This window comes from Pyxicephalus adspersus, chromosome 12 (assembly GCF_032062135.1).
Source record: "Pyxicephalus adspersus chromosome 12, UCB_Pads_2.0, whole genome shotgun sequence".
In the NCBI taxonomy this organism is placed as follows: domain Eukaryota; kingdom Metazoa; phylum Chordata; class Amphibia; order Anura; family Pyxicephalidae; genus Pyxicephalus; species Pyxicephalus adspersus.
This window is the reverse complement of record NC_092869.1, coordinates 3,366,826-3,393,615: the sequence shown is the minus strand read 5'-3', so window position 1 is coordinate 3,393,615 and position 26,790 is coordinate 3,366,826. Positions and strand designations below refer to the sequence as shown.

At 42.2% G+C, this 26,790-nt stretch overlaps 1 protein-coding gene across 1 annotated transcript in view; it reads left to right on the top strand.

Moving 5' to 3' along the window:
• VANGL2 (VANGL planar cell polarity protein 2) overlaps positions 1 to 26,790 on the top strand; it is a 58,544-nt gene that overhangs the window by 24,804 nt on the left and 6,950 nt on the right. Inside the window, exons 2-6 of the mRNA XM_072428221.1 lie at positions 9,160 to 9,314; positions 17,406 to 17,694; positions 18,298 to 18,421; positions 20,687 to 21,291; positions 24,486 to 24,622. Coding sequence (XP_072284322.1) covers positions 17,624 to 17,694; positions 18,298 to 18,421; positions 20,687 to 21,291; positions 24,486 to 24,622 — 937 coding nt within the window. The 5' untranslated portion in view covers positions 9,160 to 9,314; positions 17,406 to 17,623. The remainder of the gene's footprint in view (positions 1 to 9,159; positions 9,315 to 17,405; positions 17,695 to 18,297; positions 18,422 to 20,686; positions 21,292 to 24,485; positions 24,623 to 26,790) is intronic.

Genomic DNA, 26,790 nt, shown 5'->3' with positions numbered 1-26,790 from the left:
GCTGCTTAAGAAGGAAGCATGTACAGACAGAATAAGGTAGAAAGATGGCGCTAAAAATAATTTCATAAATCCAATTGTTATGCAATCTTGTAAAATCATCAAATTTAGGTCAACATAAACATTTTCATCAGCCAGAAATAATTGACCTGAAAATTTAAATTTGACTGAACTACTTGACCAACAATTGACACTCATACGTGTTCGACTTTGATTATTATTATTATTGTAACAGGAGGAGCCGAAACACACAATGGTGGGTGGGGGCGCCCAAAACTCCCAGAGGAATCGAGACAGAGCTAGGAATTGAGTTGGGGATTCCCCCGCATCTAATGGGCCAGTGACTGACCTATACTGATCCCTAAAATATTTATGACTACTTAGGTGAATATATTGACTAAGAGAAGCTCTCAGCTGATGGTTACGTCTGTGGTTTTGGCCGTCTTGGTAGACAGGAGCTCTATAGACAGGTAAGAACAGATCTTTTGGATTACACCGAGGAGCATCTGGTGATAGATTTGATTTCTAAGACGAGATCATGGCCGTATTTAATTCCTCATGTAGCAAATCGTCTCTTTACAAAGAGGATTTTTTGCCGAGAGCATATTGTTTGTGCGTATGTAATTCTATAAATCCCCTTCTAATTATCAATGGTATCATAGGAAAGTTAGTCATCTGATTGCAGAAATTGAATGCAGAGCTTAGTTGTGTTTTTATACTATATCTCTTAATGCGGAGGTATCTGAAAAGAGGATAAAGAAAAGAGTGATGGAATTTAATTAGGATGGGATAACAATGTCTGTGTTGTGTTGGGTGTAATTCTCAGTATCTGTTCTTATTCTGTGGGTATGGACTCTGCACAGTACCACTTCTCTTGTCCTGTACCCCGGGTGTAATTCTCAGTATCTGTTCTCTGTATGTATGGACTCTGCACAGTACCACTTCTCTTGTCCTGTACCCCGGGTGTAATTCTCGTTATCTGTTCTTATTCTGTAGGTATGGACTCTGCACAGTACCACTTCTCTTGTCCTGTACTACTTCTCTTGTCATATATCCCTCATTAATGGAAATCTCTTACTTCTTCAGAATAGATCCCTTTGACTGACAGGACCTGAAGTGCTGCTGAGTTGGGTACCATTAGACGACACTTTGTTTTATAAACATGGCAGACAGTTTATCCTTTGTGTAAACATTCGCGGTAATTCTGTTCCTTGGAGACAAGACTTCACCATTCTTAATCACACTGACGAGCCCTGCAAATTTCTGTAAAAAAAATGTTTCATATTGTTAATCCTGAAATGGGATGAAGCCTTCAACTATTTCTTATGTTACCTAAAGAGGTCAAATCTTTTCAGGAAGCTATAAGACCCCCTCTTTGATAAAATATTGATTTTTTTTTTTTTTTTGTACTTTTTTTTTTTATTGTAGGCTTTTTTGTAATTGTACACGTTTTTGTGCATACATTCCTGACATGTTTCAATACTTAGCAGTTGTATAAAAGAGAAAACAAAATGTCCTCCCTTTGGGATCCCATGATAGTGGACTGTGGTAGGAGCTGATCAGCATCTTGTTTGGGTTTTACATGATTTGTGGTATTTCATCTGGGTAGTTCTGAGCCAGGATGAATAAATGCCCCCATCCTTTTGGGAGGAAAAGCCAATACTTGGAATTGCTACGATTACACACGGATGAGCATGCATTTCATATAACAGATTGGCGGGTAGAGGCTTGCAAGTACAATTAGTTTTTGCATTGTTCTTGTCCACCCAACAAATGTTTCATTCATTTGTTGCAACAGCCCGACTGCTGGATGACCAGCAGTCGGGCTGTTGCTGCTGATGTGTAAATATTGAGGTCTTTCTGTATCTGCTGTGCTTTGTATGGCTCTGTTTTATGTATGTGATGGATAATGACCATCTCTGGATAATGTCGCTCTCCAGACAGGCTCGGATAATTGCCAGTAATTGGAGAAGAAGGGGGCATTTCAAGGGCAAAGTCTTCTCCAGGTGGGCAAAGGCACGGACAGTGGTGCCGAAGGAAAGAAGCAGATGTGTATATTTAGTTAGTTTTAGGTTTATTTAATTTATAAATTGTGCACCTATTTTACTGCAAACCTTTACATTCTATGGGCAGATCCTTTATGGTTGGGGTTTGAAGCTGTCCATAGCAATGGCCTCCTTTTGTGGACGTCAACCATACAGAATATTGCTTGGCATGGAGCTGGGTTTCTGTGTCATCCCGAAGCATTCTCCAATTCAGGAAGACCCTTTCTATAAGACTAAAGTTGGACAAATGGTTCTCGGTTTAAACATTTCTTGATTCAGTTGCTGTAACCAGCATGTTTCAGGGTTATCACGCTTCATCGGGGCTATATTATCTGTAGCTTAGACATGGAATTCTAAAATGAGAATCTGATATATAGTAAAGGCATGGGTATTTGTGTCTAGGGTAGGGATAGTTACTTTTGATTCCTCTCGAGAAGATGCATCAGTAAGTAAGGAGAAATCCTTCGACTCTGTGTCCAGAACGGGTTCCCCCATTGGAGGCTTTCCAAGGTTCTAAGGCATTCTTGCAGCATTTATGAAAAAAAAGAGTTTAGAAAAATGGAGTTTGGCTTTAGATTGGTGGATATGAACTGCAAACAGGCGACCTATTGTAAACAGCTCGGTCATGGATCAGACTTGTTGGTAACGTTGATCCAAAATACGCAAGTTGTATCCTGCAAATCTGAACCGGGGCTCCTATCTGTGTCCTCCCCATACTAGATCAGAAGGACATCCTATTGACATATGAACATCACTTCTGTTAAGGAAATTGATAAAAGAATACAAAATTGGCAGTGGATCTGCTTGCATGTACCAGGCCTTGAGCGCCATTCCAAAACCCTGAGCATAATCGCCGTCTCGGGTCCATGGGCACTTCTGACTCGTCTTTTTCAGCGCCATGACCCAATAGACCTCTGTATTGTAAAAAGTAACTGTTTTCTCCCTCGTTAAATCCTCCGTAAAAGGTTTCTTTTCTCTGTCTTTTCCCTCCTGCCGATCAGAATGACCGCGTTGCAATTAAACAAGACTCGCTGAATTTTTATTTCTCTCTATTTTTTTTTCTCCCCCCAGCAGTTATGTTCTTTGTCTCCTTTCAGAATTGCAACATTTGCCTGCGCTGTACAAATCCTGCTGGCAAAGATTTCTATGAGGTGAAAAGGTTTGGGTCTGTCTGGGTAACAATGCGAAGCTTATCCTTCTCGCCTGAGAGGTGTTCAACAAGAGTTAGTACAGCCATTCCCAGATTGATTTAAGGTGTAATAGCTCACGGGCCTGCTAGGCGATTGCTTCACACGGCTGCTGTTGGCAGCCACAATTTTTATTGGCGCAGCTTGAATTATGTGCCTTTTATTGTGGCGGTACACAATGGAATACTGTTAAGTAGTTTAATTGTTTTGTTGAAGGGTCGGGCAACGTAGAACCTATATGACCACATTGGTGGATGCTGGGGAGATAAACTAGTTGATGTTCTCCAATATCTTTCGCTGTGGGGGGGCTCTGTTGGAGAGTTCTGGGGTCTATATCAACTGTGCCCAATAAAGGGGCTCCAACCATCCCTGAACAGAGTTTCTGGCTCTGTACGCCTGCCATTCCTACCATTCCTGCTCTGATTTGCTAAGTCTGTATACCTACTGTGCCAAATTTAAGGAATTCCAACCATCCCTGAACTGGGTTTATGGTTCTGCATATGGCTTTGACTATTATGAATGGCTCCAACCATCCCTGATATAAGTTCCTGGGTATACCTGCTGTGCCCATTATAAGAAGTTCACACCATCTCTGCTCTGAAATACTGAGTCTGTACACCTACTGTGCTTCTTTATAAGGGGCTCCTAGAATCCTTTCTCTGAATTCCTGGTTCTGTACACATGATGTGCCCAATATAGATGCTCTTGCCACCCCTGCCCTGAGTTCCTGGGCCTTCACCCAGGCTGTACCCTTTGTGGGCAATACAGAGAAAAAACAACACCCAAGGAGCCAATCAGATGTGCTTTAGTACTCATGATGCTGCGCCAAGACCTGTAAGCGTAACTTAACTGGAGAAGACAAAAATCCGGTCATGATTTCTGCTAAACAGGGCTGTGCCTTATCCCAAAGCTGTAAAACCTTTTCCATATGGGGCAATTTAAACACAAGGCACGGGGCCCATAATGGGTGCAAGAACCACCCCTGTTAATGAATACTGTATGCATTTCATCCTTTTATGTAGTGCCTAGGGATATGCTTTATTTAAACGAAACATAAACTTATGTTTATTAAACTTACTTTATTTAAACTTAAAAGAAACCTAAAATTCCAATTTAAATTTTTTTAAGGACATTTAATTGAAATCTTTAGAAAATTCTTTGCTAGATTTATAATTTTAAAATTATTATTCAGCAATTTTGTGATTGACTCATGGTCAATCTCTGAACTTAATATCTGAAAATCTCCAATTTTTTTTTTTTTTGTAATGGCAGTGCTTGCCCCCCACAAAAATTATAGGGTGGCATTGAGATCCCCCAAAGCTTTTGCAATGCAGGTTTTTATGCTTTGGATCTTATTTTGTCTGTACAATAAAACTCCTCGCCCCCGGATAATCAATATTTTACAGTTACACTATTACTAGTTAAAACTTGGATGACCTCCAATTAAAAATATTCAACAGCGGTTAGGGCGGCCCCGGCTGTCTTGGCGGTTTTGAAAATGGCCGCCCGAGGATGCGGCTTTAGAGGCTCTCATACTGTCTGAGACAAAAGTCCTTTTGATCTTGACATTCTGAGTTCCCATCATCCCTCATGCTACATCTCAAGAAAGATTTATCACATATACGAATTCCCCTCATCAATTATTTACAATGTGCCCTCCCGTTCCCCAGGGCTGTCTGTGCTGCACCACGGGCGTACACCGAAACAAAAAAATACTTCAGATCCTCCTTTTATTTCCCCTTCCTAACAATGAAAACATGCATTTCCTCATCATTTTGCTAATGGACGATGGGGAAGACGTGCACATGGGTTTGGTGAGATGGCTGCCAGACGTCTCATTAGGGGCTCGGAATAATGGGCCCTAGATGGTGCGCTCTCCTGTAGTCCCCGGCACTTAATGACTGCTCCGGCTGGGTGATGCCTAATGTATTCCAACATTACAAACCCGCTGTGGTGTCATTCTGGGGAAAACACACATAGGCCCTGTGCCCTTTACCTTGCCATTGTTTAAGGTTGCAACATATCTGCCGGTATATATACAACACCGGCATATAAATCTTTCTAATGTATGCCGGCCTAGACAAGGCCATTGAGAGCTGACTGCTTGTGTAAACCCCCCTGTAATTGCTGTGCCGACTCAGCATTCTGCAGAGCAGACCTGACATTACAACCATTTATTTATTCTGTGTGAATGTATATATACTTGTATACAGATAATTCCGTCTTTTGCATGGGCTTATGGCCTACATCTTATGCTCTCTTTTACATTCTGGCATTCTCTCTTGCATGTCCTCTTTTGTTGATGCTTGCTTTTTATCCTTCACTTTTATGATGGTATTATTATATCTTTCTCTTGATTATTGTTGCTCCCCCATCTCTCTCATTTGCTCTTGTTGCCCTTGTTGTTGACACCTTTGTTGCCCCCTCTTGCTCTTGTTGCTCCTCTTCCCCTCGCATTTCTCTCTCGCTTTTGTTGCAAAAAATATGTGTGTACCATACGGGCTCCTGGGTGATGCGCAGCGCTTTTTGTTGTTCGCTAATTAATTATTTTCAAAATATTCCCTGGCTGACATCCTCAGAGGGATTACAAAGTAATAATCTAATTAAAGAGAAGGATTCCGGCTGTGAAGCCGCCTATGTAATGGCATACATGAAGTGACTGGTGCTCTTTTTGGAGGCATCATGCATTTTTAGTCTTTTATGTTTTAATATTCATTATCATCGCTGGAGAGATAACCTGAGTGTTGTATTTCTTGCTCGCTCTCGAGGCCTAATGGCCGTCTGTCATTGGCTTCCCACGCAGTCCCCGCTCCCCTTTGTCTGGCAGTCTGTGCCATTTCACGGATAATGTACTTTGTCCCTCCTCTTCATACCTGAGATTCACCCGTTTTACAATAACAGAAGCTGGAACAGAACGTCACATTGTTTCTTGTTGTCATAGGTCGTTATTATAGGGAGCACACTATAATAACGACCTATGGGTTTGCCCTCCCAAACCCATTGTTGGGTTTGGGAGGGCAGAAAGGTCTAGCATGGTTCCTGGAATGTTCCAGTCCCCTCCTGCCGCCTTTTATAGGTCATTGCCCTGTTTATAAGGGGATTTGTATGGCAGAATCCTGCTCTTTACGTGACCTTGTTATCACTGTAACACACATTTCCTATTTGTATTTACTCTACAGAGTGTGCAGGATTAGAACTACAAATGGAGCTTTATATAGGACCAAGTGATGTCTAAATCACCCGACATTATTGTATATGGTGCACTTGTACCTTCTGTTCTATTTACACACCTGGTCTCTCAATCTTGCTTCACCCAATATCTCTCGCTTTTGTTCCCCCGATCCCCATTTCATTCCTCCCCGACCCTTGCACCCCCCCCATCCTTTTGCCTGACCCTCACATTCTTTTTTTCATGTTTTTGCATTTCAAGATTTGGACAGAATAGTAACCTGGTAAATAATTTTTAACTGACAGTGTTCCATTTAACAGATACAACAGGAAGCGATAACATAGATAACATCCTTAGAAAGTAAAGTTGTCAAGTGTCCTTGGAACAGGTGTCTATCTTTTCAACTCTCGATGACCATGGTCGCCAGATCAAAAACCAGAATCTACCTATCCGTACGCTAAAAGCAATAAAATCTTAGGGTTTAATCCCCTTTTAAAAACTTTACAAAATTGAGAAATAAGTTTTTATATAAATAATTTGGCCTATGCATACACTTATATATTTTTCATTTTAAAATACTGATCCAATGAAAAATTGGTGATGGGGGGAAAAAAAAGTTCTGATAGGATTAACCAATCATTTTTTGTGTGACAATTCCTCTTTGCAGCTCAGGGGCGTGGCAGGGGCGTGTCCCTTGCTAACATTCTTTGTTCTAAAAGGTGCCCCCCTTTCATCTTCAAAGTTTTAGGATTTATCTGTTTTCATCTGCCTCTCTATTCTGCTTCACGTTTTCCCTTCTGAAATCGACAAATCCTATCTCTGCACATCCTCCCAGCAAATTTCCATAACATGTTTGTAAACACCAAATGTCACCAACACGAACAATGAATAATAACTTGACAATCTATATATAAAAATATGAATATGTCATTTTTTTTTTTTTTTTTTGTAACCATATGGCCTTTTGCACGCTCTAATATGCTTTGAATAAATATCGTTCCTTAGTTTTGCATTCCTCGCCGTTCCCATCAGTCGTTTCTACCCCTGACAGTAACATTTCATAGCCTGTTTCCACAATGCTGGGAGGAATGTGATAGCGGATTACTGAGAGGAGATTCATTTTTTTTTATGGAGGCTGTTCAATATTCGGAGACGCCGAGAGCTTCCGATGATGGATGGAGTTGAGATGAGGTAATGAACTTGCCGATTGTGATCGTGAGACAGGCAGTTTAGGGTTTCCTAATGTCTGCTTGGATTTCCAGAGCCAGGAAGGAATTAATAATCATCCCCTTTAAATTGAGCTTTTCATTACGGAAGCCCACATGCCTCTCTCTCTCTTCACAGGCCCATTGTCAGTCAATGAGCTGGGGGTCCTGCGGAACGGCGGCCATTTTCAAGTGCTAATCTGTAGACGGGCCTGCAGACTTCCATTTATCAAGCCGCCTCGCAAGCTGGCAGCTCTCGAAATCTAGAGCATATATCCTCTCTCCGGTTTACACGCGCCGAATAGCTAATCTCGTTTCCGCATAATGCATGTCGATAATACGCTGTGTTTCTATTCTTGTCATAGTCAAAACATAATCCATTTTGCATAGGCCCGACTGCCGGGAATCAGGGGTATTGGTGCAGTGGAAAAATGAATGGATTTTGCTTTTATTCGTTATAAATTTGTAAGCCAAGGGATTTTCCGAGGAGGGATGAAAGACAACGTGGCTGTATATTTTTCGCAATTTTGTTTTGTTTAAATTGGCTTAAATTATCGTTTTAGTCAATCATACCCAAGCATAGTGAAGGGATCCATTTTGACACCCTAGCTTTTAAAACCGATGGCAGTAGGGAATGGGGAAGGCAACATTTTCATTAATTCCATTTCCAATATGGTGGCCACATTGATGTCCAGTCCTAGTGTATTGATAGGGTAGCCTTCTTAGAAAGCAAACTTACCCGTGAAGGGCCAAGTGATGGCCTACAGCTAAAGGGCCCCACTGAGGTCCTGATACTCTTATGGCAACTGCTCCCCCTCTATTACAGCCACCGTATAAACTTTCTAAGGTGGCGGCACTTGAGTAACCTCCCGAGAGCTTTGACTTCAACAAGCCAAGTGGGAGCCAGGCCACTTCATTCACCATCCATACTTGACCTCATAAATCGACACAAATTCCCAAAGACGCACTCCTAAACCCTTGTAGGAACCTTTCCCAGAAGATTGGATTGGATATTATAGCCTCAAGGAGGCCCAACTCTTCTCTTATGGTCATGGTTGTGCAATAGGATTTCCAAGGAGCTCATATAGATTATCAGGTGTCTACAAATGTTGGGTTAGAATGTGTGTATGTGTTTTGATGTATATGTATAAATCTACAAAATTAATACACATTCCTTTTAGACTTGTGTGAGCAGTCATTGACGGATAGTGGTCTCCTCTTGATGCCAGGACTCATCTGCTTTGTTCTGTAGTTATAACTAAGTGTTTTGTAGTCATTGTACACCACAACTTGTATATTTGATGAATCGCAGTCATCATTTTTATGTAGAACAGCCTTATATCTCCCATTAGTATCCTGGCCACCTTTAAAGGGCATTTTGAGGTACCCAATCAAATTACCCTTCCACTCAATCATATTGCCAACAGATTATTTGTGATGAGATTAACGCGCTTTGCCCTACGTAATCCTCATATCTCCCTCATAGCCTTTGGCTTTGATTTAATGAATTGATTCATTAGCTAATTGACTCCAATCTCTTTTTTTTTTTTTCACAGACTAAGTGTTATGAAAGCCATTTGCTCTGAGGGATCTGGCTTTTCGGGGGGGTCAAGACTCCATGTTTTCAAGTTTCTGAATTGATGTTCCTCAAGAAGTACAAAGAACTGTAGGATCATCGGTCAACGTAAATCAGCATTTTACTCCTAATTTGGTAAGTGGCATGAGGTTGGTGGGATGTTCTAATAGTATATTATGCATTTTTTCCTTTGAAATTGGTTGGTGTTTTTATTTCTTTTTACATACCAATGGTTATGTTATGACTATGTCAAGCGTGTGATAGATAAAAACATACAGTACATTGCTCTTTTTGTTGAATGTCGGTCAGTATGGCTATAGGGATTTTTTTTTTAAGGAGCAAAAAATGTTGGTGATGCTGTTATTGTTGGAATGGAGCTTGCCTGGCTGCCTTTATTTCTATTTCTATTTTGGTAAAATTTTGGCAAAATGCACTGGTCAACAGAGACAGTAAAGTTATGTAAGCTTTTGTTGGTTCTTAAGGATGCAATAGAACTTGGCTTAGGAGTTTGAAGTCATTTGGGCAATAAAATCATTCAGCTTACCCTTCTAAGACAGCCATTTTTGTTGAAGTTTGAGATGGTCTGGTGACTAGCCAGTATATATGTCTGTCGTCGGTAGTCATGTGTACCTTTGCTTTGCCTATGCAGGATGATTCATTATTTCATTTTATTTGTTGCTAGCTGCAAATACTTATATAGTGTGACAACCTCCCATGGGTGCACAAATCCTCCTCCTTAGTACTTCTTCCATGTATGGGGGGGACCATAACTAACTTTCCATTTCACCCAAGTGATGGTACTGGGGATTGGCTTGATCAGGCAGCTAACTCTATTTCATGGATACACAGATTCCCCTCCTTAGTACTTATTTTGTGTATGGTGGTGACTGTAACTAACTTTTCATTTCACACATGTGATGGTACTGGTAATTGGCTTGCTTAGGCAGCTAACTCTATCACATGGGTGCAAGAGCCCTCAGCCTTCATACTTCCAGGTATGGAGAGACCGTGACTAACTTTTCTTTACCCATATGACGGTACTGTACTGGTGATTGGCTGTGCTGTCACATGGGGGCAAGCAGAGAATTCGTAGCCATTGGTAGTTCCAGATATGGGTAGTCCATATTGACAGTGTTGGTTTTGCCAATTGGCACAATTCAGTCACATGGGGGAGGGTAGAGAGCCCTGGGTAAACTTAGTCATGACTTTGAGCTTACACAGGACTTCCTCTCTAATGCTCCTAAATTTGGCCAACGTGGTAGAAAGAAATAGATAATTATGGGCAGCTGGAGGGAGGGGTGGTAAAGTTACTTGACTAAGAAGGAAAGAAAGTAAGCATCCTTTTTATCATCTTTTTAGTTTTTACCCGGCTTAGGAAAGCCCTGTGTGTTGTCTGTTCCCTGGCAGATTATGTGTGAAACTCCCTTTTGAAAAACCAGTCCGCCAACAAGCGAAGTGTGGAGGGAAGGTCCGCTTTTGAAATTGGTGGTGGGTGGAAGGCTTAGGTGGTGGTAGGGGGGGAGGGCTTGGCTTTTCTTTTTATCTACCCGTTGTTAAGCCCTCTTCAGTCCTCCTTGTGAGTGTTTTTATCCTTCTGCAAACTGGGAGACAACAAAAGTACAGACTACTTTGCTGCTGACCATTGGGAAAGGCCGCACTCCTACTAATGGCTCCAGTGTTTGAACACCGTGTTTGCCGAGTTTTAAGCTCTGTCTGTGTTTCTGTTTAAACAGCAATTTTTTTTTTTAAACAATTCGCTGAACACTTCATGGAAACGTGACACATAACTGGCTACAAGGAAATTATTAGACACCCACTGCCGTTCACTATTTGTGCAAAATACTATTTGCCTGGCTCCTATGGTGATCCAATAATGGCGGTATGTCAAGTCACTCCATTCTTGGTGCAACTTTGCCACTACAGTTAGGAAAAACTTGGTTAATCTTGTGCCTACATAAGTATTTCCACCAGTGACACTGTAAAAGTTTTAAACCCTTTTGTCAAAGGATACAGAGGGTAAATCTATCCAATAGGGGCATGAACTGCTCAAGTGATCTGATACTATTCTATTTTTAATTCGGTGTAAATAATGTAATTAAATAGCCTGGCACAGCCATGGCAAGCTCCAGGCTGGATGGACTGGCTTAAAAAATAAGCAGCTCTAGTACATGTGCCCTATCCAAACATCCTCCATCTTTGTGCGACTGGTCCCCCAAAGCGACCTCCGTCCTTCGTTTGTCCCAGCATGAGATTGGTCAACTTCAAAACCGCTTCTATAGACTTGGAAACACTTCAAAATTTGTGCAAATGTTTTGAAGGACAGTAGATGACCCATGAGCTTTCGCTACACCCGGCAAGACAACCGCTTGCAAAACCTTCATCAAATGCTCATCAATGCCGTTATCTCCCCTTTGTGGCTCCCAGGCAAATAGTGGTAACACTAAACGCCTGAAAGCGGTAAACTGCGCAGTTGTCTAACACCTATCAGAATCCGAAGCCTTAAACTCGGAGAACTTTTTCAAAAAATAAAAATACGTTGGTTTTTCCCCAGTTGCCTCGGAGGTCTTAGAAACTCAAGGAAGCGTCACGTTCCAGTTCCGGCTGTTCTGTCTTGGTGCTCTGCCATTGGGCAGGAGGAACATTTGGCTGGCAATGGTGAACGCCGGCAGCCATGGCTGGGAATGTACAAAGCCACCCTTCCGTGGCGTGTTATTGGAGCTTCTCATTGCCGGAGGATAATCTAGAATTAGACTGGTAGCTGGCAATGATAAAAATGGGGGCGAGGAGGGTGATGGTGGTGAGGGTGCCTGCGCCCATTACATGCAGTGACAGTTGAACTTGAAAGTTCATCCTGAATCTGGAAAAATGTAGTGAATATACAAAACCAATGTTATAAGTGAATCTTCATGGCAAAAGAGGACCTGTCAGTAACTGAATTCCTGAGATGTTCCAATATATAATGGTTCCAATGATCAGACTGTAACATTGTAACAAGCTGAAACGTTGCTGATCTGTGTCAGATATTTGTGAACACCGCATCAGAATTTGCATGACTGCTTCATCCCAGCCCAGGAAGTGGATGATGCCTGAACAAAGAGCGCGCCATCCTTCTGCAGATGGAGGCATTGTCAGGGAAGTAAAATCTGTATTCCTCAAAAATTCTCTACTTCCATCGATATTTCTCCTTCCAGCTGTTAATTTGTTTGGTGTCGGTTTCCCCTCTCTGGAATTTTTATGAAGCTGCTGTGAATGGTTTTGCAGAAAGTAATTCAGACCAGACCCCTTACGAAGACACATTTTAATAATTATTGATCATGTGCAGTTCATTAAACCAGGACAAAGTGTAAAACCTTCTTGTGCAAGAGGAAGTTGTTGAAAATTGTAATTAAAAGTTGCCCCAGGTACAGGTGTCCCCATTGGAGGATTTTTGCCTTATCTTTGAACAAATATTGGGTTCCCTCTGACAATAGTCGCCAGGGCAAATAAAGGGGGTGAATCTGTCCTGAGGGTGCACATCTCGACAGATAATCCAGCCTTTTTTTTTTAATATCCTACACTATAAAAAATTTGATGTTGGCTTTTACATATATTTTATTGTAATCAGACTTATTTCAACAAAGTAGCTAAGAATAGAGAAGAAAACATTAAAAGGGGCTTACAGCTCCACCTGCTGGATGAAAATATAACTACAATGTGTTCTATCCTGGAAATCATTTATAGACTTTTAATAATTGCCACTTGAAATGACTGTTCATCATCAAGTTATATAATGTCTTTCTGCTGAAGGCCTTGCTTGTGATTTCCATAACTTGCAATATGCAGCATATTGATTGGTCCGCTTTAAGGCAATCATTGGAAAACGTTATTTACCAGAATGGTTGCCCACAGTGAGCACACTGTAAGAGCTGGCAGGCAGCTTGTGTGGATTCCATTAGGAGCCATCAAATCTTCAGCCTTTCCTTAGACTTTGATCGGGTGGCGGTGGGATGGGGGAGGGGTGGGAGCTGGTTATTCAGGTTACCGATCGGTGAGACTTCCTTTAATTGCTTCTTGCTGTTTCCCGAATGTGTTATTAAGGTATTAACAGCTGGCTATGGATATGTAAAGCCTTTTATTCCAATGTACAGATAAGCCGTGTCACATGTACAAGACCTATAAACATTCTCGGACCACGTAATGGGGAAAAATCTATATCTGTGGCGTCTTTTAGTATTTTAGCAAATGGATGAAATATAATAAATATTGATGCATTTGATACAAGTTAATTTAATTTCATAGCATGGTCATCTGATACGGTAATGACCATATGTTTGAGATGCAGATAGGACATGTTGCTGGAAAAACAGCCTGACGCTTGCAGGGAACAACTCCTTGCCCACTGTGGGGAAGCAGCGATCTCTCTGCAGAGATCAGACACACCCCTGAGCTAGAGCACTCCAATCAACTGCAAGCTTTACTGGGACGCTATTGGTCAGATCTACCAGGGGGTGTGTCAGACCAATGCAGGGACCACTGCTTTCACATGGGTATAGATGGTCTTTCTCCTGCAGCAGGCTTTTCTTTTTAGTCTGTTTTTGATTCACCTGGAATGTATTTAGCGGATTAAATTTAAAAGTTTATTATTGAGCATACAATATCTCCAATATCTGAACATGCTTGGCGTAAGAAAATGGTTAAACCCCTGCCAGGTTTTTATCTCTGCCTGTATTGCTCTTCCTGTTGTGTCTCAAGAACAGGAAGTGAGAGAAAATCTGCAAAGTACGGAGCAGCTCCACGCTTCTCGTCACTCCGAATACAAGTTTTATCATTATCGGCCCGTGACAAATAATCTAAAGACGTTTGTCACTGACCTCCTTGTTAAAACGACGCTCAACATCTGCTGAGATAAAACCTCAGCTGTCAGCCATGCTACATTACTAGTAGACATCTGGAAACCATGTCAATGTATGTATTCATCAAAGATGGCGGCCACCAAGAACGCAACAACGTTTTTAAGAGTATCGAAAGTGCACGATAACGGAAGAATAGTCGGCGAAAAAAATAAACTCATTCAATTCTAAAATATTTTATTTTTTGTTTGTATTAAAGTGAAAAAGAAAACTTTTCTTAGGTCCTGGGAATTTGTTGGCTCCCCCCAGGCTTTTCAGAGTCTGTCTCCCTGGAGAAATGTGATCCTTTTTATTAAACAAAAGGAGAAGAGTAACAGAATGGGCTCCTTCCCTCCATTCCTTTTATTTCGGCCCTGGCTCGCCCTCCACCCTTCCCTTCCACTTTCTCCACCCAGATTCGCTCCCTGCACTTGTTTCAGAAAATGTTTGCAGGCTGGCTGCCATCTCCTAGGTGACAGGGAAGGAAAGAGTGTGGGGGGAGAGGTGTGCTTAAACTACCCCACCTTTTTTTGGGGGGGGGTTTCCATGGCAATAGATGCACAAAAAATCTGGCATTTGGGACAATGAGTGCAGCATCCTGACCCCTGTCTTTATCAGCCCCCTCTAAAATCCAGGCCTAGTGAGCTGGACACCATGGCCTGTAATGGCTTTTCAGTCAGGTTGCTATGGTAACCAGGCCTAGCTGTATTATGGCTGATCCAGGCTCTGTGCTATACAGGCCAACAATGTCAACAATGTAGCAGTCAAATTTCATATTTTTTATGTTGTGTGTGTGTGTATATTGAGTAGTGGGGCTCTTCATTGAGCTTATATATTTTTATATTTTCACATTTATAAATATAAAGATTAAGAGTCACTAAGGTAATGCATGTATGTTTGGCATGCCTCAACACCATTCATTGTAAATGCCACCATAAAGCGTTTCTGTAACGTAACGTCCTAAAAAATAAACCTTATATAAACTAAAATGAAACTTCTTGTTTTGGAACATAATGTGAATAGGCCTTTGACTGTATAATCTGTTATGGGCAACATTCACAGTTCCTCATTTCCACAAATAGGTCCCGGACATGAAGAGCAAGTCTTGTTACATAGGTTATAAAAAGTTCAACTGCAAGGGAAATAAATATACCACAAGCCAGCATATATCACATAAAACCCAATATTAAAATAATATTAAACAATTTATATAGCGCCAACTTATTAGGCAGCGCTGTACATTAAATAGGGGTAGCAAATGACAGTTACAGACCGTGAGACAGGAGGAGAAGAAGACAGACATGGCTGATCCAGCCAAACCCTGCTTCATATTACTCCGACAAGGAAAAAAATATTCCTTCCAGATCCCCCGAGACAATCAGATCTTCTCTCCATCAACAGTCTCTGGTGTCTTTACTTTTAAACTTTAATACCCAGTTATATTCTGTATTTCTAGAAAAGCATTCAGCTTTTTCTTAAAGCAGTCCATAGAATGTGTGGATTTCCTTTATTAGGTGTCTGGTTGCCCACCAATCGTACTGCCTGTGGCCTCAAAATGAAGGTTCAGAGACAGAATTGCTAAAATCCGTCTATCGTTATTCAATGGCGATGCTTCCTTCAGTCGTAGAAGGTTTTTGTACAACGCTGCATAATATGTTAGCGCTTTATAAACACAAATAAAATGCACTGGGGGGAGGGTTAGTAACTTATTCCCCCCCCCCCCCCCCGCTTAGTTACTTGGACTTTTGTCTTTTATAAATCGCCCCCTTCCTCACCCCCAATAATCCTTTTCATTTGGGACAGAACATGGGACAAAAGCTCAATTGTCTTTCTGTAACTTTATACGACGCAGAGTATCGACCACACAGCCGAATGTAGGGGATCTCTTTCCTGGTATACGCTGCGTAACAGTTATTACATAGTCATATCTGACCTGTAGCTTCAGGGAAACCTTCCCACAATGCAAACAGTTATGAAAAGATCCGCACAAAAGGACTATAGAAGGAACGCTGCCGCCCTTTTCCGGAAAGAAGGCCTGCTGATCGAAAGCTTCCTTCATCCTGGATCAGCCAGATATAAAGTAGCCACTGTTACGATTTTAGAATGCTAATGACACCTCTGTATAATATACCTCCTCTGGATAACGGTCGCCCCTCTATAATATGACTTGTATCAGGAGAGGGGTAATGTCGCCGCTGTAAATTATATAACTTTTATATCTAAAGATCAGTGATGTTGTACCCGGTAAATATACAACATATCTAAAGAAAGGTGACGTCGCCCCTGTATAATATACAACATATCTGGAAAGCAGTGATGTCGCCCCTGTATAATATACAACATATCTTGTGAGGGGTGATGTCGTTCCTGTATAATATATAACATATCTGGAAAGCAGTGATGTCGCCCCTATATAATATCTAACATATCTGGGGAGGGGTGATGTCGCCCATATATAATATATAACATATCTGGGGAGGGGTGATGTCGTTCCTATATATAATATATAACATATCTGGAGAGCGGTGATGTCGCCCCTATATATAATATATAACATATCTGGAAAGCGGCGATGTTGCCCCTATATAATATCTAACATATCTGGGGAGGGGTGATGTCGCCCATATATAATATATAACATATCTGGAGAGCGGTGATGTCGCCCCTATTTAATATATTTTATATTTGGTGAGCGGTGATGCTGTCCTTATTTAATATATAACAAAGCTGGAAAGCAATGATGTTGCCCCCTGTATAATATATACCATATCTAAGGAGAGGTGATGCCACCCCTGTAAAATATATAATTTGAATACCTGGAGCGCAATGTATAATATATATCTTCTATCTGTAGAAGGGTGTTGTCATCCCTGTATAAAATATCTTATATCTGGACAGCGGTGATGTCACTGCATTAAGTGATGATGTCACCTCCTTCTTATCTAAGCTGATCTGTGGCTCAGCCCTGTAAATGGCAGTCTGCACTGTTATTAGGATTGTGTTGCATTCTTCTCACTCCTTAGGAATTGTTTAAAATGTCTCAATTATTTGGGGGGGGACTGTCCCATCTGTCGGCTTTGCCCTATTAGGCAGATTTTTGTGGGGGAGAAAATCTGTGTTGAGGATAAACAAACCACTAAGAGTCACTGAAACCCAAACAGAAAATATCCCCAGGGGATCATTTGGTAAATACAATGAAGAATTCTCACTTTTTGGCTCCTGGTGTCAGCAGTCAGATCATTTGCTTACATGTATAGGCTCCGAGACTTTCCATTGCAGGAATGCGTCAGATTTTTTTCCCCTATTGATCACAACCACTGATTGATTGATTGATTGATTGTCTCTCTCTCTCTCTCAGGTGTCCTTGGTTTTTTGTTTTATTTTTTCTTATGAGAGGGACCAGGCCCGCCAATCAAAATAGAGTCCCTCAAGGTGAAAGTGGACTTTCTGGCGGTGCCTTTTGGCCTGAAGAAGCCTGTGCTAAAAGAGGCAGTCGCCGTATTGGCAGCAGTTCCTGGGTCGGGGAAACCAAAAACCGTAAACGTGGATCGCCACAAAGGTCGCTACTCTGAAAACATGGACAACGAGTCCCAATATTCTGGGTACTCCTACAAGTCGGGGCAGTCCCGAAGTTCACGCAAGCACAGGTAAGAGACGACAACCAATCACAAATAGATTTTAGTACTGGGAAGTTAACTAATTTATTGCTCTTTTACTACGTGGCCCATGTGGAGGGTCTGGTAATGTGTCCCGCAGGTAAGTCAAATGAAATGTGTTCAGTTTGGCTAACCTTGTTGCAGAACAGAGCAGTAGTAGCCAGTGAGGGAGTTATAGGGGACCTCAGCTGTGCCCCCTGACATTATCCTGGGATTTTACAAAATATAATAACTATATGCAAAACGAGCTGTTTAATAACTGGGGAAATGCTACAGGAGTTGCTGAAGGCTCTGCAGAGGATGATCAGAAACTGTGTAGGCTCCTCAGGGGATGGTCAAAGGCCATGGGCTATGAATTTTTAAATTGATCATTGTGATGACAGGTTCTCTTTTTATACACTATTTGTATACTGTTAAATGGTTTACATCTGTTAAAATACAATAATCTCCGAGCATGATAACCTTAACAGCCAATAAGAATCCATCTATGTATGATAATGTAAAGTTATTTCTGATTGAGTGCTATTTATATTTTTTTTCTCATACAGCGCTGGACCATTCACATTAACTTGTTTCTTTATTTTGTCCATACAGAGAACGGAGGGATCGTCATCGGTCTAAAAGCAGGGATGGCAGCAGTCGGGGCGATAAGTCAGTCACCATCCAAGCTCCGGGAGAGCCCTTGCTAGACAACGAGTCAACGAGAGGAGATGACCGGGTATGTCTTAGAACATTTGCAGCTGGGGTTCTGCTTTAGCCTAGTTGTCACCTATTTTTCTCTTGGTGCGGATGTGCACGCTGAACAGCATGAGCGCAGGTTCGCTCGGCGGTGCAGCGGAAGACTCGCTTATCACCTGCCATCAACGTGTGACTAATTATTTTACGCCCTTGTCTGCAGCTTTAATTACCAGGAGAGTTTATTGATTCCTGCAGCACTTATCGGCGTCTCCAAGCAAAGAGCTGTCGTTGGTGGGGCGCAGCACTAACAAGCAGCCTGTCTGCGTAAGCGAGATGGGCCCTCGTGGCTTTGGCCTGTTGCCAGGTAGAGACAGAGAGGATTTGCGGCACAGGGGTCGCCATCTCTCAAGCGCCATTGGCTGCCAGTGATGTCATTGTTTCCAGGCCATGCGAAGGCCAGGAGGAGATGATGGAACCTTCTTTTATTATTTTTTTCTTTCTATGGAAATTCCGTTTAGCGGCCTGGCTGTACAAATTTACCTTTCCACACCTCATTAAACCAGAGGAAGGAACAAATACCCTTCCTATTAGTTCAATGCCTTCCTCTGAGAGCCAACAGCTAAACTCATCGGTAAATACCAGAATGATTTAGGCAGCCCAAATACAGTTAAATAATAGAAATTGTTATGTCCTGATCCACCATGCAGTGCTGTTAGATGGCCTCCCCCCTTCTATCAGATCTGCCCTCCGCCCCCCCCTTCTGTCACATCTGCCCTCCAGCCTCCCCCGTTATGTCAGATCTGCCCTCCGGCCTCCCCCGTTATGTCGCATCTGCCCTCCGGCCTCCCCCGTTATGTCCCATCTGCCCTCCGGCCTCCCCCGTTATGTCCCATCTGCCCTCCGGCCTCCCCGGTTATGTCGCATCTGCCCTCCGGCCTCCCCACCTTCCGTCAGATCTGTCTGAGAATTTTATTTCTCTTTTAGGAAGGGCAAAAAACCACATGTTGATGAATCTCGTAAGTTCCAAATTTCTGAGTGCTCCGTTTATGCTGCATTCTTTTTGCTTACATTGTCACTTGCTATCTCTGTGGACTACTAACCACTTGTATTTGAATAAGAGAAGGGGGAAGGGTGTTGTGCAGCCATACCCTGGGGTGACAACTCCTTTACGTATACAGTACAGTCATTCAGTGATGTCACCCTATAATAGGAAGAGTCATATAATAAAGTGTAACAAAAAAAACAAAAGCAGCTGCATGTAAGAAACGGTAAGCAGAAATTTGACATTTATGCTTATAGGTTTAGCTATACTTGAAGATAAAACTGTAAAAAGACAGTTGCTTCCTTTTAAATAGCATGAGATGTAATAAATCCTTGACGTGGGATGACTCTTCCAGGTGTACTTGGCGGCCATTCAATATCTCGATGTGAAGGTGCTTGTAGCCGTAATGTAAGTAGTAGAGCCAGCGGCTGTGCATTCCAGACTCCATGTTGTAATATATACCCCCCCACCCCCACCCCCAAGCGCTATACGTTAACCCCGTCGTTCGACCGGTTCGGTTTTCAGGTCACAAGATGAAACTTGTCTTCAGTTTAGAGCTCGGCTACAGGACTTTGAAAACCTCCCAAAAAGACGTTTCCACATAAAACGACATATTAACACAACAGCTCCCCACGCAGCCATGTGAAAAAAGCTCTGCGGCTCTTCGTGAAGCCTGGCACCTGTTCATCTTGTACCTTCGCCAAGATGGAGCTCCCCCGGCTTGTGTGATCTTGTATGGCGGGAGGAGGGGGGAGCGCGAGATGTCCAAGTTATGAGCTGAATGCAAAATGAGAATTGGATTCTAGAAAGTCGCCGCCAGCAATACAATTGTGTACGGCAGCCTTTCCCAACATTTTTCCCCAGGAGAAACCCTTAAAATTAATTCCAGGTCTCCGGGAACCTGTGCTAAAATTAATTAATTGGTTAAAAATGACCCTCACAGGGTCTGTGGCGAAAGATGCTCTGTGCATAGGGGGTCAGCGGGAAGGTATCCCCTTTGCATCGGGGTGGTGGTCAGTGATGAAGTGCTCCTTAAATTTTTGGGGCATCTCACTCCAGGATGCAGATGGCGGACCCTGAATGATGCCTTAACAAATACTGCTTTTCTCTCTAGATTGAGAAAACCGAAGTAATTGTCCGGGAAAGTTCTGTGATTCTGTGAGACAAATACCTGGAAATGTTAGACTATGAAACGTAACTTGGCCTTAATATATCTGATGCTACCTCTGCTTTAAGGTAACTCTGGTTTTGTTTGTTCCTTAGGATGACAACTGGGGAGAAACCACCACCGTGGTCACCGGGACCTCCGAACACAGCATATCCCATGATGACATTACTCGTATCACTAAGGACATGGAGGACAGTGCCAACCTGGACTGCTCACGCCACTTGGGTGTCATTGTTGGTGGAGCCTTGGCCTTTGTTTCATTCCTCACCCCCATTGCCTTCATGCTGTTGCCCAAAATCTTACCGTGGGATCTGGAAGCTTGCGGCACACCCTGTGAGGGTCTCTTCATCTCCGTGGCCTTCAAACTCCTCATCCTCCTGGTAGGGAGCTGGGCGCTCTTCTTTCGACGCCCCAAGGCCTTCTTCCCAAGGGTGTTCGTCTTCCGGGCGCTCATCATGGTGCTCATTTTCTTGCTGGTGGTGTCCTACTGGCTCTTCTATGCTGTCCGTATCCTCACCACCGCCGAGCGGAATTACCAGGGGATAGTACAATACGCCGTGTCGCTAGTGGATGCTTTGCTTTTTGTTCACTACTTGGCGGTAGTCTTGCTGGAATTACGGCAACTGCAACCACAATTCACCATCAAAGTGGTTCGGTCTACGGACGGGGCAAGCAGGCACTACAATGTCGGCCACTTAAGGTAAGGTGAAATCTTTTTAACATTGTCTATACTTATAGTAGATAATTGTCACCTTTTCCAGGTAACGGCTAAGATAACAGGATAAGCCAACGGGACACTTAATAGGTCTCAGGTAGAGATTATAATATTAGTGTACTGCGCAGGAAGAAGACGCTGCATACCTAACAAAAATGGCTGCCCTTGTGTAAAATTCCTACAGGGAAAGGGGGTGTTTTTGGAAAATGGGTATCTCTGTATGAGATTTCTTTTAACTTCCTCTCTGTTTGACACTGGGAAATCTGCCAGTGTGAGCTGGTGTGCTGCAGGTACAAACTTTTAAAGAAGGGACTTAAAGGGAATTTAAAGAGGGACTGTCTTGTTTGAGCCTAAAGCAAAAAAAAAAAAAAACCTGTTCGTTCTGAGAAGCTGCTGAACAGGTTGGAAAAGCATCCCTATCCCAGACGCTTCTTATCTGCTCTTATCTGCGGCCAGTTTTATAATCTCCAAACTAGGACACTAAAAGGAACTGAGTTTCTTTATGGTGTAATGAATTTACTGCCTCAGCCATAAACTAATTATACAATCTGAACAAACATCATAAAATCACCATTTGTAAAACCATAGAGTAAGCAAAAAAACAGGGTGTAAGCAAAAACCAAACCTAACATTGAAGGTGAATCCCCCATTGTGTGGCTGTAGGTGTTCACCTATCTACACAGCCAGGACTTCTCAAGACTTTAAAATCCCTGGAGGTCCAGCAATTGCGCACCACCTATTTCCTGTGACTACAAATGCTGGAAATTGCATCTGGCATCCATTGTTCCTCCTACTTTGGGTGTCACATGGTCATACCAATTAGGCCTGCTTAGGACTGAATTTAAAAATTGCTGTAACAAAGTATGCAAGAGCAATTGCCCATGATGCAGATATTCTGTCCACCACTTTGCTTCCACACCTTGTTTGTATTTGCTTATCAACCTGATTGCTACTAATATTACACAATACCTATCAATTTTTGGGGAAGCCAGTTAACCTAACTACATGTTTTTAGAATGTGGGAGGAAACCAGAGTACCAGGGAGAAACCCACACAGACTCAGAGAGAACCTGCAATCTCCAGATAGTGTCCTGGCCAAGATTCAAACCTGGGACCTAGCGCTGCAAATGCCACAGTGCTGCCCAGCTATTACAGTTTGCCATGCTCCTTTCAGGTTTAGTTGGGGGTTTAACGTGTGAAATCTCATCTGAGGTTGGAACCTCTGTTCATACTGATGCACCATATAACTAAATGTTGGACACTTGACCATGATACTTACACTATAGTCCAAAGTATGTTTACCCCTCCTTTCCATAAATTAATGTTTCTAATGGAAGGTAACCGATATTGGTACACATTTCGAAGACTGTTGGCACTTTCAACCTCGCAGTTACAGTTTGAAGGCCCTTTTCTGTTCCACCATGGCCTGTCCCCATGAAGACATGGTGTGACCAGTTAGGTGTGGAGGAACTCGAGTGTCCGACACAAATCCCTGACCTCATCACCAAATGGTCATGATCTGATCTAAGGGTCAGGTTCTGATCCAACATCAGTAGTCAGACGCCCTTCAAAAGCTTGCAGAAAGCCTTGGCAGAAAAGTGGAGGCTATAAATATTGAGTTGACTTCTCGCTGATACTATTAATCAAATTACATATTTAAGGATGGTGTTTATTGGAACTTGAGGTACTTAATGTTGAGGCCACATTCCTTTATTGACTGGATAAAGGATTGACCCGACACATTTCACAGATAAAATTGCCTGCTTCATCAAGGGTATATTTGAAGATCCATCATAGATAGATATTGATACTTATATATATCATATTCCATATTCGTAAATAACTGAATTACCAATAATTAATGAAAACAACTATTACCCAATAAATGCTATACCTCAAAGAGAGGTCAACTCCTTAATAATTGCCATAGTTTTGGAATGAGATGTCTAATTAAGTCAGGGATCCACAGACATTGGGTCACAGGAAGGATGGTCACTGGACTTCCACCATTGTTGCTTGATGTTGTAGAGCAGATAATATGAAAACCCTGCTCATGACACGCTTATTAATCCTATGCTCATGCCTAGCTCACAGCACAGCTCATGCTCAATATTTTTTTTGTTTCTCCAGCATTTTTTTGAAAGTAAAGGAACATTCTAACATCAGAGACGGCAATACAACCTTTATTTTATCTTCCATTTGATTTGTAGCCAGTAGACATTGGCTGTGTAGATTTTTGCCGATTTACCTTTTATTCAAACGCATTTTTTCCCCTTCTGAAGCCATGGGATGTGTACGGTTGTTCCCATGGCAACTGCAGCCTGGAGTTGGCGCGCTGCGGGCATTACGATGTTTGTTTATGTCAGACCACCGCTAGAATATTAATCGGGGCATTCCCAGAGTACAACGTCTGTAGTGAAATGCATGGGAGTGCAACCATTTCATGTCGTAGAAAAACTGAGCGTTATGGGGAAATCACTTTTTTATTATTATTATTGTTGGAACAACTACTTAATGTGATTTTTATTTTTTGTTCAATGTGTTTTAACATAATGCAATCTGTAATTTGTAATTGATAAAAGTACATGGTAGGAGACCTATTCCCTCATTATATATGCAGTTCTCTGCTTCCTGACAGTCATGTTATATCCATTGTTGTGGTTTGCCATTTGCATGATACCAGGTAAGCCAGGATTGCATGATACTAGCTAAGCCATGATATCAATAAGCTCTGTACAGCCTCTAAGGACTTGAAACATGCACTAGGCTCCCCGTAGCAGGAGACCATGTGACCTTTTCTAGGCCATAGGCCAAGTAATGGAGACTGGAAGCAGTGTCTTATGGAAGGCATAACATGAAGCATTTGCGTAGAATAGACTACCTGATGGAAAGCCCAGGCTATAATTATCAATAGAAAAGTTCTACAGGTTTGATAAGTTAATAAAAATTTGGGTGTGAACTTTATACCACCACAATGGTGGCCATGTTTGTCTCCTACCTGCGGCAGCCATCTTTGTTCTGTTAGATATCTATGTATTGTGTCGTTCTAGTTGATTCACGGCCTTTGTTCCCATGTTCCTCCTGTTCCCCCCTTGTGTCTTCTCCTTCCTCCTCCTTATTGCACACTGGTTAATTGACCGTCTCTCCTCCTCACCCGTCCTTGTCTGTTCTACTCACAGTATCCAGCGAGTCGCTGTATGGATTTTGGAAAATTATTATCACGACTTCCCCGTCTACAACCCTGCCCTCCTGAACCTGCCAAAATCCATCCTGAACAAGAAAATGTCTGGATTCAAGGTCTACTCGCTTGGAGAGGGTGAGACGATAATACAACACCTGAACATCTTTGGTCTTCTCCACTTTGTCTTCACCTGTTGTCTCCTCCCTGTCAAGAACCTCGTCTACATGGCTTGTGTTTGACCTCTCTTGGGTTGTCTTCTGCTGTTGTACCCATCTCCAGCCAAAACGTATTTATAATGTGGAAAGGATAGAACCTCTGCCAACTTTTCCCACCATTGGGAACTTAGACAGGAAGAGACATTTTCTAGTAGAATGTGTAGGGTGTAGAACGTTTTATTAGTGTGTTAGTAAAGTGTGTGTGAGATTGACCTTTACGTTTTCTTCAACTGGTGGGTGTCTGACAGAACAGGAAAAAGTACAAAGACCACAACTTGACCGAGGTTCTAATCTTTTTTGATCTAGCTGGAGTTGGGATTATCCTCATATAAAATTTGTTGTTTTGGAGGAAAACTGGTGTACAGAATCTGTTCTTCATTCCAGTGGTGAGATTTTCCTGCCGTAGCTGGTGGCTCACTGGACTAGGTGTTCTCAAAGCAACAGTTTCTTTTTATTTTCTTTCCCCACATCAGTTTATACTAACAATTAGGCTACGTACACGTTAGCCTCAGGGCTATTGGACCAGAATCTACCGTATGTCCAGCGCTCGTCGTTCATAGATCCGTCCTAGTGGATCTACGAATGATGAGCGATCGTAATCAAAGTGACGAGGGAAAGAGCTCTGTCGCTCACCCCCCTCCATTCTCCATAGAGCAGAATGATGCTGTATGTACAGCTCTTGTTAATGCATCGTTCAGTCTTTTGTCGTTGGAAAGGATCATGAAATATCCATTCCAACAACAATTATTGCACATGTGCATCCAGCCTTACTCTGTTCAGTCACCGAGAGCCAAAAGGGACCCATGTGCAAGCTCAGATGGTCTGAGGATTCCTAGCCTTCACGTGACATGCATGCACCATCACTGGGAGATTCCGGTATTGGAGAAATATAACAAAATGCTTTCAATTGTATATTTAAATGCAAATAAGAGAAGTTAATTTTTAAATATTAAGTTAAATTCCAGCTGGTAAAGTTTCTGTATTCCCTAAATCAGAGAAATGGCTCCTTCCCTTCTCTTCTTATCCAAGAAGAGAGAGTCTGTAGGCAAGCAGTTTCTGCTGCGTTGTCCATTCATAAAACCCATAGAGATTTTATATACATTGTGAAACTTGCAATCCTTAGATATCCACACAATCTGACCCAGGTGCCATAGATATTAACGAGATAAACCTTGACCTTGTAGGCCTTAGATGTGGAACACTAATGAGGACTTGTGGCTAGTATTGCACACAATGTTTTTAACTTGCCCGTGGGTGCCAATACTTTTTTCTGTTATTGTATGGAAAAGAAGCTTTGATTTTGTGTGCACCGCTATCAAACACTGGTTGAGCCGCTAACGTGTTTGAAGATGATTCACCACCCGCTGTCCTCGGTGAGGCTTCGCCCCTTTCATATGAGACCCGATTCTCTTTTATTTGGCAGCTAGGACTGACGGCACATTGTGATTGGTTGCTGTGGGTGACACAAACCTTCTTTTAGACACTCCGGACGACTAGAATAGTTCCCACCATCTTTGCTCCGATGACCTCTATAACTGTCTGGCCGTTGAACACAGACATGAATCTTGTCTTGTTCTGGTTCCCTGTGAAGAAACCTAGCGGCGAGGAGGCGGATTCCCTTGTATTATGAAGGTCTGCAGAAACCTCCTCCTCAAAACCTTTTCCCCCCTTCAGGGCATTGAGCTGAATATCAAATTATGAAAGTCAAAAACTTCAAAGCTCCTCTCTGCATTTCTGCAGAGGCCTTGTTAGGTTTTCTCCAAGAGCTTGAAATCCAACACAGAGGCTGCAGGCAGCCATTTTAAATGCAACAATTTAACACTTTAAAGTCTTCCATAGTGTTTCCGTTTTACGGTTTTCCTAAAGTTAATGTGAAATCAAACAATGAACTTCTCTTATTTGCACCTTGTCGGTGTGTTCAGTATATATTTAAAAGCCTTTTATTATATCAGAGTAATAAAAAAAATGAATACATTGATGTGCTTAATGCAGCTATAGGGCCTACATGGTCTGTGAACTGCAGAACTTCTCATTTAGCTATAGTCACCACTTTGTTTAGGGTATTTCATGCAGCTTTAGCTCCTGCAC